The sequence below is a fragment of the Ursus maritimus genome, unplaced genomic scaffold (assembly GCF_017311325.1).
Source record: "Ursus maritimus isolate PB19 unplaced genomic scaffold, ASM1731132v1 scaffold_1, whole genome shotgun sequence".
Classification (NCBI taxonomy): Eukaryota; Metazoa; Chordata; class Mammalia; order Carnivora; family Ursidae; genus Ursus; species Ursus maritimus.
In genome coordinates, this window is record NW_024423343.1 from 85,799,426 (window position 1) to 85,813,356 (window position 13,931).

The 13,931-nt window shown below is 33.2% G+C and overlaps 1 protein-coding gene across 1 annotated transcript in view; it reads left to right on the forward strand.

Moving 5' to 3' along the window:
• The window catches only part of LRP1B (LDL receptor related protein 1B), a 1,456,161-nt gene that overhangs the window by 748,447 nt on the left and 693,783 nt on the right, over nt 1-13,931 (forward strand). Inside the window, exon 14 of the mRNA XM_008695867.2 lies at nt 4,232-4,354. Within this exon, the coding sequence (XP_008694089.2) occupies nt 4,232-4,354 (123 nt within the window). The remainder of the gene's footprint in view (nt 1-4,231; nt 4,355-13,931) is intronic.

Below are 13,931 nucleotides of genomic sequence, written 5' to 3' on the forward strand. Positions count from 1 at the left end.
CCAAAAGAGTAATTAGGCTCTTGATAGAATTAATGCATTTGCATGCACGTGTGCCCACAGACCCCCCTACACACAGAGGCACACACACCCCACACAAAGTAGCTTCAAAGCAAGGCGAATGTAAACAAAATTTTCAATGAGTATATAATCTTACAAGAGAGAAAAGACACATTTTATCCTTTTCTGGGATTGACTGACATCATTCAAAGTTTATTCTTCTGAAATTATCCTAGATGAAATCAGGATCTGGACTGAGAATCCCATTCTACTGGTTTTATCCAACTTTTAGAATGAATGTAAAGTCTAATTTCTCTTCCAGACTACAAGTCAAACTGTCTCTCCATCAAGTAGGATAAAGAAAATCTCCATCAGTTTATTTGTTTCATATTAGGTGCAGAGACTTCTAGCTTCACATGTGATAGAACTCTGAGAAGTGAAGAGTCCCAGGAAGCATATAGAAAGGGGGATTCTTCTCCTCACCATTCTGATGACGATCTAGATAAAATGAAACAGTGGGATTCCTTTGTGGTGATGATTTACATATTCTGGCATTTGCTAGAAATAAAAGATACTTTATTAACAAAAGTTAAATTACTAAGGTCTATAAACAGCCATATTTTACTTTATTTTATTATTTTATTTGAGTATAGTTGACACATAATGTTACATTCATTTCAGGTGTACAATTTAGTGACTTGATAAGTGTATACATTATACTAATGTTTACCACAAGGATAGCTGCCATCTGTCCCATTACATTGCTATTAAAATATAATTGACTGTATTTCTTATGCCCTGCTTCTTATTCCTATGACTTAGTCATTCCATAACTGGAGGCTCATATTTCCTTCTCCCCTTCACCCATTTTGCCCATTCACCCACCCCGTTCCCTCTGGAAACCATCAGTTCTCTCTATAGTTCTAATTCTGCTTTTTGTTTATTCATTTTTTAAAGATTTCATTTATGAGTGGAATCATATAGTATTTGTCTTTCTCACTCTGACTTATTTTACTTAGCACAATACATTCTAAGTCCATCCATGTTGTCTCCAATGGCAAGATCTCACCCTTTTATGGTTGTATCATATTCCTCCGTGTGTGTGTGTGTGTGTGTGTGTGTCTGTGTGTGTGTGTGTCTGTGTGTGTCTGTGTGCACACACCACATTTTCCTTATCCATTTGTCTGTTGATGTACACTTTGATTGCTTCCATGTCTTGGCTATTGTAAATAATGCTATAATAAACATATGGTGCATATATCTTTTTGAGTTAGTAAGCACTGATATTTTAATATGGGCTTGTAAAATGTTTTCATGTATCATTTGTGTCTTTATTACTGTTCTTTGACAGTTATGATACATTTTAAATAATCTACCTTGAAATGCAAACTATGTAGACAGAGTATATGTATACTTACATGCCAATGAGACAAGCCCCTTTATCTTCTTAAAACAGACTTATATATATCAACATACTTGTACCTTGTATCTATACACCCAAATTATTGTTTCTGTCATATTGCTAACTAAAATTCTTTCATTCATTCATCAACTAGTGTTTATCAAACACTCTTCTAGTGCCAGATTCTATAAAGGGTAGAATAATTCCACTTCTCTTAACTAACATGTTGGGGGAAAAAAAGAACAAAGATTTTGGCCCAAACAGACCACTATCTTGAACTTAATTTTAAAAGTTAATTCTCATTTATTTTCCTTGAATATTTGATTCTTTTAAAACTATTTGCTTCCACAGTAATTTAATCTAGGATTTCATTATGTTGTTTTCCCTCTTGTTTTTTCTGTCCTTTATTGATTTAATTTTATTTTGTCACATATAAAGAAGTTAAGAGTAAGAGCATGAATTTTAGATTGAGAAAAATCCATGTTTCTAATTATTTAAAAATAATGAGGTTAATAAATAATAATCCTTATTCTAAATCTTTATTTTTAATAAGGATTATTAATTTCTAGGCATTAGAAAAGGCATTTAAACTATATCTCACCAGTAGTCCCATCTGTAAATGATATAAACCTACCTTAGAAGTTTATTATAAAAATTGAATTAAATTAAATATATATGTATAAAGAAAAAGAAAGAAAGAAAAAAAAAGGAAAGAAAGAAAGAAGCTATCCCTGGCATTGATGATTATGGATTTCCAATAATGATAACTATCAATGTGTTAATGAACACTCTTTCATTGATATTTATGTATACAATTTTTAATGCTGTTTATAGTCACTAAATCATATTTTCAAGACAATATTTTTACATGAAAAGTTTTGCAACCTACTAGAAACTCAAAGACTGCCACATGAGCTGTATCTAAAATATGTTGAAGTAATAAATTCAAAAACATTTTCAGACGCTGCTAAGAAAATAAAGATCGAGGCAATTCCCATGAGAGATATGGAATTATTCAAATTAATTTAGATTTTGGATTTCTATCATGACTAATATATAGTATTCACAGGAAGGGAATATATTTAAAATTTTGAGTAATGTTAATTTATTTCTAAGTACTTAAATGTCATATTCAACGGGAATGGTAAGCATGAGTCATGCTATTAAAATATGATATTTAGCATATATTTTTAATATGAAAATGTGTCATGATATATTGCTTTCAGTACTTCCCTATTTTTTACTGTTTTAAATTCTTCATATACTTCTCAAAATATTTTGATTAAATCAACTTTTCAAGAATCTGAACGTTACTAAAATAATGAATATACAGTTTAACCCTGTACATAATATACATAGCATATTCAGAACACCTAAGTATCCAATGAAGTATTACATTTTTATCCTATAGTTATGGAATAAACATGGCTATATCTGGAAACTACTTGGAAAACCTCTGCATTCCTTACTGGAAAAAACGTGAACTAAGCTTCATTATCCTCTGAGTTTGAAAATTGATACTAGAACTTGAATTATTAGCTTCCTTAGCTTTCAAGTATATTTTTACTTTTCATAAACACAGCAAATTTAATTTACTTCTCATAATAATGGAAGGAAATGATTATGTACCTCAGGTTGTTTCTTCTGATCTGTGAACACACAAGATAATCTATGGGAATGAGTTAAATATTTATTGCATATAGCAACATTTTGATAGTTTTTGTTCGTTTGTGGCATTTTTTAACTCATTCCTTAATATTCTCTACCAAGCACACCCAAACCCTGAGGCCCACAGTACAATAATCTCATCTGTCCCTTTAGTCACATTTTTGGCACTTGTGCTTTGACTGCAAATGCACCTTGTATTGTCATATTATTTTGTTGTATGCCTCTGAGTAATTAAAAACTATTTTTAATGTTTAAGTCAGATTTTTTCTGATATAATCAAAATGTTATTTATTAATACCTTGAAAATGCAACAGTGTAAAATGGCCTGACATTTACTCTGCTAGTTGAATTGCTAGTGTTATAGAGTTCTTTGTAACATTCTGCAGGTATACATCTAAGTAAATATACTTTCTTCCTTGCCTTTCCGTCTTGTCATCAAAATGGTGATTACCTATATTGTATAGAATCTCCAACCTTTTCAAAATTTTTTGTCAGTTTTTAGTTTCCAAGGTTGTCTCACAAATGTTCATGGATAATATCTTTGTGAATCTACCAGGCTTTATTGATGTCTGTTGCATACCTCATCAGTGCCTCTGCTGGTTAGGTCTACTGGGATGGTCCACTGGGACAACACTTCTACTCTTGTGCGTGTACATTCTGCTGGTACTAACAAGGCTGTTCATTTTGAAGGTTTCACAGATAACCTGTGTTCCTTAACAAGAAGGAAGAATATTCCACCCCTTTCCCCTGTGCTCATTTGTTTTCTGTTTACTCGGTATCCAAAATCTAAGTGTTAGTGATCCACTTTAGAAAGAAATCAGATTTGAATACACTAGGTCTAATCTGCTCTCCTGGACAGACATCATCATGTCATGTAACCTTCCTCTGTCCTGGTACTTATCTGCACACATACCTCTATCTCTTTTAACCAACGTGAAAGTCCTTTTACTTCCCAGAGCATCATATATTTTTAAATGTTTCTGAATTTTATTTAGGGTTCAGTAGGTATCCTGACTACTATGAATATGTAATATACATATGCATATATATATATGCAGACATTTTTATGCCTACATATGTCTCCTAGAAAAAATGTGAACTTGAACTGGCTAACTTTGGATAGAATCAGAGTTCTCTGACATATTCACTTTCCTCCTTTTGCAGGTGACAATATGTGCCGAGTAAATAACGGGGGCTGTAGTACACTGTGCTTGGCTATTCCAGGAGGCCGAGTATGTGCTTGTGCTGATAATCAACTTTTAGATGAAAATGGGACAACTTGCACATGTAAGTTTTGTTTGTTAGTTACACTCATTGATTACACATGTCATTTTGAAGAATAAAAGCAGGTGAAACCAAAGGAATTAAAATCAACTTGGAAAGAGAAATTCAGATAATCACTTAGGTATAATTCTCGTTAGATTACAAATAATTACTGAATTAATTTATATTAAAAATGGTTTAATAATGCTGAAGTTTTCCAGAGCATTTGCAATTACTGCTTAATAGTTTATAGATAAATAAATACAGTTTAGTAATAAGATATACATAAAATATTTTATATTTATTTATATATGTTATATAAGTTTATGTATATTATATATATAGTTTATATATATAGTTTATGTATATGCTGTATATAAAATATATAATAGTTTAGTTTAGTTATATATATATATATATATATACCACAGAAGAAAATGTTTCATAAAATTGTTAAGGACCTTCACCATTAGGACAAGCTCAGTTATTTATCTTTGTAGAAGAGAAAAGGAAGAGGCAAAAAAGAGACCTAGGGAAATCCTAGACTTTATCAAAATACTGCAGTAATTGGATTGATTGACCTGGATTAAAGGCACTTTATTAACATTTACTGACCTTCCTCAATCTACTGCATCTTGTTGTTCCAATGTGACCCTTTTGAAATTGGTTCTCTTTATACATATCAAGTCCCTTCACCATAGCAATAGGAACAATGCTATGTATGTATTGAATGCTATAGAAGTGTATCTGAAATGTTTGATCTTGAATTGCATGCTATTCATGATTCTTCAGAGAAACAGAATTTAGAAGATGTAAATAAATAGAAAGAGATTTATTATGAGGAATAGGCTCATGCACTTACGGAGGCTGACAACTCTCAATATCTGCAGTCAGCAAGTTGGAAACTGAGAAGTACCAATGGTGTAGTTCCAGTCTGAATGCTGTAGGTTGAAGACCCAAGAAGAGCCAGTGTTTCAACTGGAGTCTGAAGGCAGGAAAAAAGCAGTGTCCCAGTTCAAGGCAGTCAGGCAGAAAGAATTCCTCTTACGTGCAGGAAGGTGGGCCTTTACGTTTGATTCAGGCCTTCAACTGATTGAGGGCCACTCACTTGCTTAATTTAGTCTACAGATTCCAATGTTAACACTCTCAAAGACACACCCAGAATGATATTTGACCAAACGTCTGAGCACTCTAAGGCCTACTCAAGTTGACACATAAAATTAACCATCACAAATTATTAAATAATACATAAATAAATGTATTTTTTCATCAGTTATAATGCTTGTCTCGGGGGAGCAGAAGGAGAAATAAGTATAATAAAGAAGATTTCAACTTATCTGAAATGTTTTATTTCTTCTGAAGAAACAATGTGAATATGGCATTTTTACAAATGATTTAGCACACAGTAAGATTTGAGAAATATACAGAAAAAATTTAAGTGGAAAATCCACCCATTTTGCCACTATTCAGCAATAAACTACTAAGACATTTTCATGTTGTTCCTTATAATTATATAACCCTGGAGGTTATTATTTTTTACTACTAATATTAATCATAGGTAAAATTCATTGAATTCTTACATAAGATGTGGGACTTTATGAGAAATTTTCATGATTCTCATTAGCCCTTACAATAATCATATAAGGAAGATACTATTATTACCTCATTTTAATATTCAGAATGTAGACTTGAGGGTTAATAACTTTTCATAATTCACATAATTAGTATATAGGACATTTGGAATTTATTTATTTATTTATTTATTTATTTATTTATTTATTATTTTTATTTTTTTTTATTTTAATGCCCTTCTGATTACCCCCCTCTTTCTTTATCCCTTTCTTCCCCTACCGATCATCCTAGTTCTTATGTTCCATAGATGAGAGAAATCATATGATAGTTGTCTTTCTCTGCTTGACTTATTTCACTTAGCATTATCTCCTCCAGTGCCGTCCATGTTGCAGCAAATGTTGAGAACTCGTTCTTTCTGATAGCTGAGTAATATTCCATTGTATATATGGACCACAACTTCTTTTTTTTTTTAATGATTTTTTATTATATTATGTTAGTCACCATACAGTACATCCCCGGTTTCCGATGTAAAAGTTCGATGATTCATTAGTTGCATATAACACCCAGTGCACCATGCAATACGTGCCCTCCCTACTACCCATCACCGGTCTATCCCATTCCCCCACTCCCCTCCCCTCTGAGGCCCTCAGTTTGTTTGGAATTTAGACCCCAAATTATTTTGTTTTGGAGATAGAATTCTTAGTTATGTTGCAATTTTACACAGTTTGGATCATACCACAGTATCATTTACTTTGTGCTTTATTTTTACTTAATAGGAGCATAAGCGTCTTATCATGTTACTAAACATTCTTTGTAAACACAATTTTTAAACCATTTATCTTCATTTTTCGACTTGATGTTTTTTGTTATTTCTGATGTATTGTTATAGGCTATTTGTGTATTTCTTTATTGTTTATGATCCCTTCTGTAGTTTACCATATAGTCCACGGTCAATTTGTTACATTTTCTTTTTTAAGCATTTGGAATAATACCACCAGTTTTAAATTCTCTTATTATTATTTTGAATTTTAACTATTTGAGACGAGGACTTTGGCTTTCTTTATACTATTCTCTTTATCTTCCTCAACTTCATTCCTTATGATAATTTAGGATTTCTGAAAAGGAGTTTTATTTTGAATCATCAATCAGTAAGTCTTTTTATAAAATGTTTTGACAATGTATAGCTAGTTTTTTTTTAATCAATTTTATAATATTTTCTTTTAGACCTGACTCCGTGCTTCATTGGTTGTATTGCTTAGTATTCAAACTTTGGTTCCTCGTTGTTTAATTATTAATTTTCACTGATGTTTAGGATAGATAAAGTATTTCTTGAAGCTGCTTCTCCAAGAAGAGCACAAAGACTGCATAGTGTGGAGTTCCTGTGTTTTCTAAATAGATTTCCTTTGCATTTATATGTGATTGACGATTCTGGATATTAATTCTTGGCTAAACAAAAAATTTCTTCAAAATTCTGGAAATACTATTTAATTTATTCTGGGATAATATACTCGAGAGTAGAAATATGAATTTTACTTCTCTGGGCAAACTTTTTTTCATTGTTAGCAGGGTTTTTAAATTGTCTATTAAGACAATTCCAATAGAACGTAATTAACTGAAGTATACATTCTTTGAGTCATCGGGTGGTTTCCTTCCTTTGTTCTGTAGTATTATTTTTTAATTTCTATTTTGTTATTTATCTATCATCAGAAGAGAAGAGATCTGTCAAGACCAATGTTATCTTGGGTATTGAGAGGGAAAAAAGGTATAGTTTATATGTACATTTCCTAGTTCAATTTTCAGTATCTACCACAGATTCATCTGAAGTTATTTTTCTGGTATAAAATGAGATTTTTTGCTCTTCCAGACAGACATTTTGAATAGAAGAAATGTGTGCGTGTACACACATGCACACATCCACACAGACAGACACATACATGGTAACTTTTATGGACCCCCACCAAGTGTCATCCTGCCTTTGCTCTACCCCCAGATTTCCTCTCAAGCATGGAAGGTAACAGTGCAAGTATCTCCTTTTTTGATAGGCACAAACCTTAGTCAGTGCTGCAGGAGCAAAGGGTCTCTCTTTTTACCTAAAGATAGATAGACTTATTCAATTTTTATGGTATAAGTTAGGGAAGCTTCTGGATGAATATTTAAATCTTGTCCTATAGGTCTTGCAAAAAAGTCAAAATTCCCTTAAGATAGTGTCAGTCGAATGATCAAGAGGCTGAGTTTTTAAGGATCTTGTGAGTTTTTATCCTTCATCTTAGTTTTCATAGCGGGAAGTTGGAGGGAGAGTGTATACATCAGATAGATATATCTAGATGGTTTTTTAAGCTTGAAATGTTCTAATTAGTTCTTTAATTTTAATTGTGTGAATCATAATTATCTGGATCATTGACATCCAAATTATCTTTTCTATTTCCTTCATTCTATGCCCCATTAAAAATTTATGGATTTCTTATGAGTTGGCAAATCTATATCTATGTCGATATTGATATAGAAAAGATACTGACCATTGGATATCTCTGTGTAAATAAAAATTAGGTGACTTTTGGCTTTTAAGGAAATACTATACACAATGTTGGTCATACAGTTATGATAGGAAATTTGTTATCATGACTGGACACGTGTGAGTATACATCTAGTGAAAGAAATTTTTCTGTGACTATTGGTGTCTTTCTAATATCTGCAATTCATTGATTATGTAACTCCAATGCAAGAAAAAGAGATAGAAAAGAAGATTATTTTATCTATACTTGTTACACTAAACAATGTTTAATCAATAAAACCATCTGTGTTCTTATTTGGGAATTTGTTGTTGCATTTGTCTGTTCTTACAAACAATCCATAGTGTGTTTATATAAATTATTCCAGCTCATATTCCTTTAATGGCAAAAGTTTTTTAAGGATGTTAGTCTTCAGACACATGAAAAAATGCTCAACATCACTCAACATAAGGGAAATACAAATCAAAACCACAATGAGATACCACCTCATACCAGTCAGAATGACTAAAATGAACGATTCAGGAAATAACAGATGTTGGTGAGGATGCAGAGAAAGAGGAACCCTCTTATACTGTTAGTGAGAATGCAAGCTGGTGCAGCCACTCAGGAAAGCAGTGTGAAGGTTCCTCGAAAAAGTTAAAAATAGAACTACCCTACAACCCAGCAATTGCACTTCTAGGTGTTTGTCCAAAGGATACAAAAATAGTGATTTGAAGGAACACAGGAACCCCAATGTTTATAGTAGTAGTGTCCACAATAACCAAAATATAGAAAGAGCCCAGTTGTCTATCAACAGATAAACGGATAAAGAAGATGTGATATATATAATATATATAATGAAATATTACTCAGCCTTCAAAAAGAATAAATACTTGCCACTTGCAATGATGTGCATGAACTAGAGGGTACTATACAGAGCAAAATAGGTCTGAGAAAGACAAATTCTATATAATTTCACTCATATGTGGAATTTAAGAAACAAAACAAATGAACATGGGGGAGGGAAAGAAAAATAAAATAAGATAAAACCAGAGATAGACGCAAACCCTAAGAGACTCTTAACTATAGGAAACAAACTGAGGGTTGCTGGAGGGGAGGTGGGTGGGGGGGGGTGGGGTAATTGGATGATGGACATTAAGGAAGACACTTGATGTAATGAACACTGGGTGTTTTGTGCAACTGATGAAGCACTGAATTCTACCCCTGAAACTAATAATCCTGAAACTAATAATAATATATGTTCACTAAGTTGAATTAAATATATATATTTTTAAAAGGATATGTTAGCCTTAGTTTTCAGAGGAGGAAATTCAAGTGCAAAAGGATTGCAAATAGAGTTCATGGTTGCAGAGAATGGTATAAAACAAATATGAGTGTGCCACTAACTTCCCATGAATGCTGGTTCCTCTCAGCTTCTAATTTAGTTCAGGCTACATTACAGTTTTGTGAACTGATTTCAACTGGATTAACTCTGTAATCTGAGTTAACAAGCAAAACAAAAATACATATTGCAACCATTGAGATATGATTGTCCTGATTCCAGTCATCCTCGTTGAATTGACATCAAATGAACAAAAACCCATTGGCAGTTGGTCAGAGCAGAAGTAAACACCAATGGTTGTTTCTCAATGAATTTGCAGCATAAGGCTGTGCCAGAAGAGGCATTCACCCAGCAGAAAATATTGGCATGCTATGTGATTGATTAAGGATGAATTCTAATGCCATGCCTGGAAGGAATCAAGAATGAGAGTAGGCTGGACTCTTTGTCCTTGTGAATCTTGTGTGGCATGGGCAAATCCTTTCACAGTTAGAAATGAGACCTAGTGTAGCATAGTAACTTGGAACTGACTGCCCTGGAGAAGCGTATGTAAAGCCAGTGGATCAATTATCAAGTGAATTTTTTATTTATTTTGATGCCTTTGTGGGGAGAAATGCAATATACAAAACTAATAAATGTAGACATGGATAATCCCAAGAAAGTAAGTTAAGCTCCTAAAAAAAAATAGTCGTTATATTTTTTTAATGGGATAATTTTGTCTGGAGTAATAAGACAGTACTTCTTTAAATTCCTCTTTAGTCGTCTGAAAGAAAAGACAGAATTTTCCAATGTGCCTTATTCCCAAGAGAGCAACTTAAAAATATTGATCATCCAAGGGTAGCATTGAACAATTATATGTCAGTGGTACTCTGTGACCTTCTTTACCTTCTGGAACACCAGATATATTCCTCTGTCAAAAACAGTGCTCCACTATGGCTAAGCCATTTATCTGTTCAGCTGTGACAAGCCTTATGTTCTAGGATATATGCAATCTAATGTGTAGTAAAAAGTTTAAGGCAGTAAAAAGTTTAGAAGCCCCATTCAGATGAATATTTATGGCCTTCTGTGCATAGGAACTCACAGAAGATTATGTACCACTTAGGTTGGCTGCTCAGAAGACCACTCTATCTAATGAAAGGTCATCCCGGTATGATCTAAAGGAGAAAATTCAAAACCCATAGCAGCATTTTTCGCACTGCCTTCCTAAATAGGCAAGCTTATATAAAGGCATCAAAAACACTGCAATTTCAGGTTTCCTTTTAGGTTCTTTTATCCCTCTGCTCAAATAAAGGGATAGTTAAAAATTCTCCCAAAATACAAAAACAAACAATCTGTTAAATAAACATATCCTAATGTGAAATGTATAGGGACCATAGGAAAACTTCATTTTATGGTTTTGTAGTAGGACTCATGCTTTTATGACTAAGTTATCATAATTTTGATACAGTCAACAATAAAAAAACATCAGTTGACAGAAGAGACAATGATTACTTTAGATACATTACCACACTGGTATTGAAAAGAAGAAAAGCAAAGTGACAAACATATGTACTTGTTCATGGGCACCACAGCTTATTAAACCAAGGTGAGGAACATATGTATTAAGCTCAGGAGCTGAGCTGAGATCCAAATCTGAGCTGATTTCAAACTAAAATAAAATAAACCACCTATTAGTAGGGTTTCTTCCTTCACTTCATTATGATCTAGACATGAACTCTGGCAATCCCCAGTTTTTACTGGAAAGTAATTCTAGAATGCGTATTTCCTTTTGCAGTGCATGGAAGAGTCATGCAGAGACCTTCTAATTTCAATGTTCTAACAGCAGGTATCATAGGATGTTTGAGACCTGACAGTTCCTTGCCGGGAATGTTATGATTCATGTCATTTTATTTTTGATCCTGGTTCAATCAAAGGATTATTTATTACTTTGTCAGCTTCCTTACTGGTGAGATCATGTTGTAATATTTTTACTAGAAGTGACCCTGGTGGTAGAATTACAGGTTCTGCATCAGTTTTCAAATTCATGGTGCAAGCACAACTCTGGAGCAGCTTGCAATTCTAGCAACTTGTTAATATATTGAAAGCAATCTATGTGTCTGACTAAACACCCAAGTGCTACATAGGTTCAGTCACATTAAACATTGGAACAAAGTCACATACGTGGAGCTTTTCCTATATATTCACTTTTTTGGTGTGGGGGGAGCTTCATCACTCTTTCTGTTTATCTGTGTATGGATCTTTTCCCCTTCAATTAAACTAACTTCACCCATGATCTTGGTAGAAGACTATTAGCTTTTGAGCCAGTTGAAGTGATATTGTTTTCCTGAAATATTTATATAGTCTCCAGAGATCAAAATTCTCACTATAATAAATGGCTGTAATGTAGAATTATGTCTCTGCTAATTCCAGTAAGTTAGGGAGCAAGTACTTTTTAATGTCTACCCTATGCTTCGTTCTATTCTAGGTATTATTCTGTTCTGTATGTGACATTGTCCTTCTTACATTCAAGAATTCTGAGTGGAAACATTAGATGTATAAAACTTATTTATAAAATGACTTCTTTATAGAGGTTTGTGCAAGGTATACAGAATACTAATTTTATTTTTTCTAGGTGCTATTAGCTCTTTTATGTGATGCCAAATATACTTGCTTCATCATCTCATTGATTCTCACAAAAGTAGGTAGATTGGCTGGCCATCAGCTGGGGTGCCACGATAAATGACATTGCTGCCCAATTTCAGAGTTAGGTCAACGCTTGGAAAAAGACCATCCTTTTTGATTGTTCAGGCTGCCATCTTATCCAGATTATAACTTATCACATTAAACATTTTCTTGATAATGGTCATTGCTAGCTCAAAAATCATCTGTCTTCTATCATTACAAATCCTGCACATACCTGACAGCATTGTTACCATGGTTTCTGTGTGACATACTACTGGTTACATCTGGAAGACTTGGGTTAGGACTAGAAAAAAACCAATGATGTCATACACCTTGAAAGAATTTGGAAATCAGAACCCAGTATTTTTTTAAAAACATTCACTATTAGGTCAACAATTCTGAAGGGTCTGAGATTTTACCCTATGCAAGCTAACATGTTAACTTGTCAAAGATTCATAGATTCTGACAGAAGACACACAATTCCTGGATCAGACACAGAAGGTTTTTTTTGCTCATGTCACAGCAGGCAGCATGAGTTTCATGTTCATATTCATTCTCTTTGCCCCACCCAGCCCCAAATCATATGGGGGCAATGCATAGGCAGGTCTAGGTGGATGCTGCCCACACAGTGAATTTGTATTCACACTGAAGAACCCTAAGCTTGAGTCTGCCAGAAAATCAGCCCAACCTTTGCCCCAAAGGGAGACATTATCTTTACTATTTTGGCCAAGAAAATAAAAAAAACTGCTCTAAGAAGATGGCATTATCTGTCTTCCAAGGCTGTTAGCTATATAAGCACCCTTGAAAAAATGTCCAGAATAAAAACTGACACAAGACACATGGAAATGCCATGGAGAAATGCCTCTTGCCCAACAAATTATAGGGTCTAGAAGACTTGCAGACACACTTTAAAATGTCAAAGATATTTGTGTATGTTTCATTATATCTGTTCTTCCAGATATAAGCAATGTCTAACTGCTGTTACAAATGATAATGATATATACTAATGACATTGATATAGACCAATAACAGCAATAAATATAAAAAGATGAAATTATCTCAGGAAGTTGGCTCTATTGGTTTTCAAACAATTGTTCATAACTGTTATGAAAAATGAAAATGAAACTTTGGACATTGTCATCATGTAGTTTTGAAAATCGCCACCTGTGTATTAGCAAATAACATTTAAAAATAACCAACAATCCACACATATTGGAAACCATGTTTAAAACAAGTTTGAAAATTTTGCCTATTTGCATTCTTTCCATAATGATCTAAATATCACTTGAAAAACATTCAAACTCTAAGCAGGCTTAAAGATCTTATCTCCAAATTGGTTATGTTAAAGAGTATTTAGTTTAAAATATAATTTTGTGGGGAGTAGTTTGTCTTTCAGTAGACATCTTGCTCATTTTTAATAAAGATGCAATGTTCAGAAGCAGCTATAATTTCACTCTTGTATATGGATATCCTTGATCATTTCTTAAAACTGTCAGTTGGGTTTATTTGATCAAATGACCATGTGAAAGCCAAGCTTTTT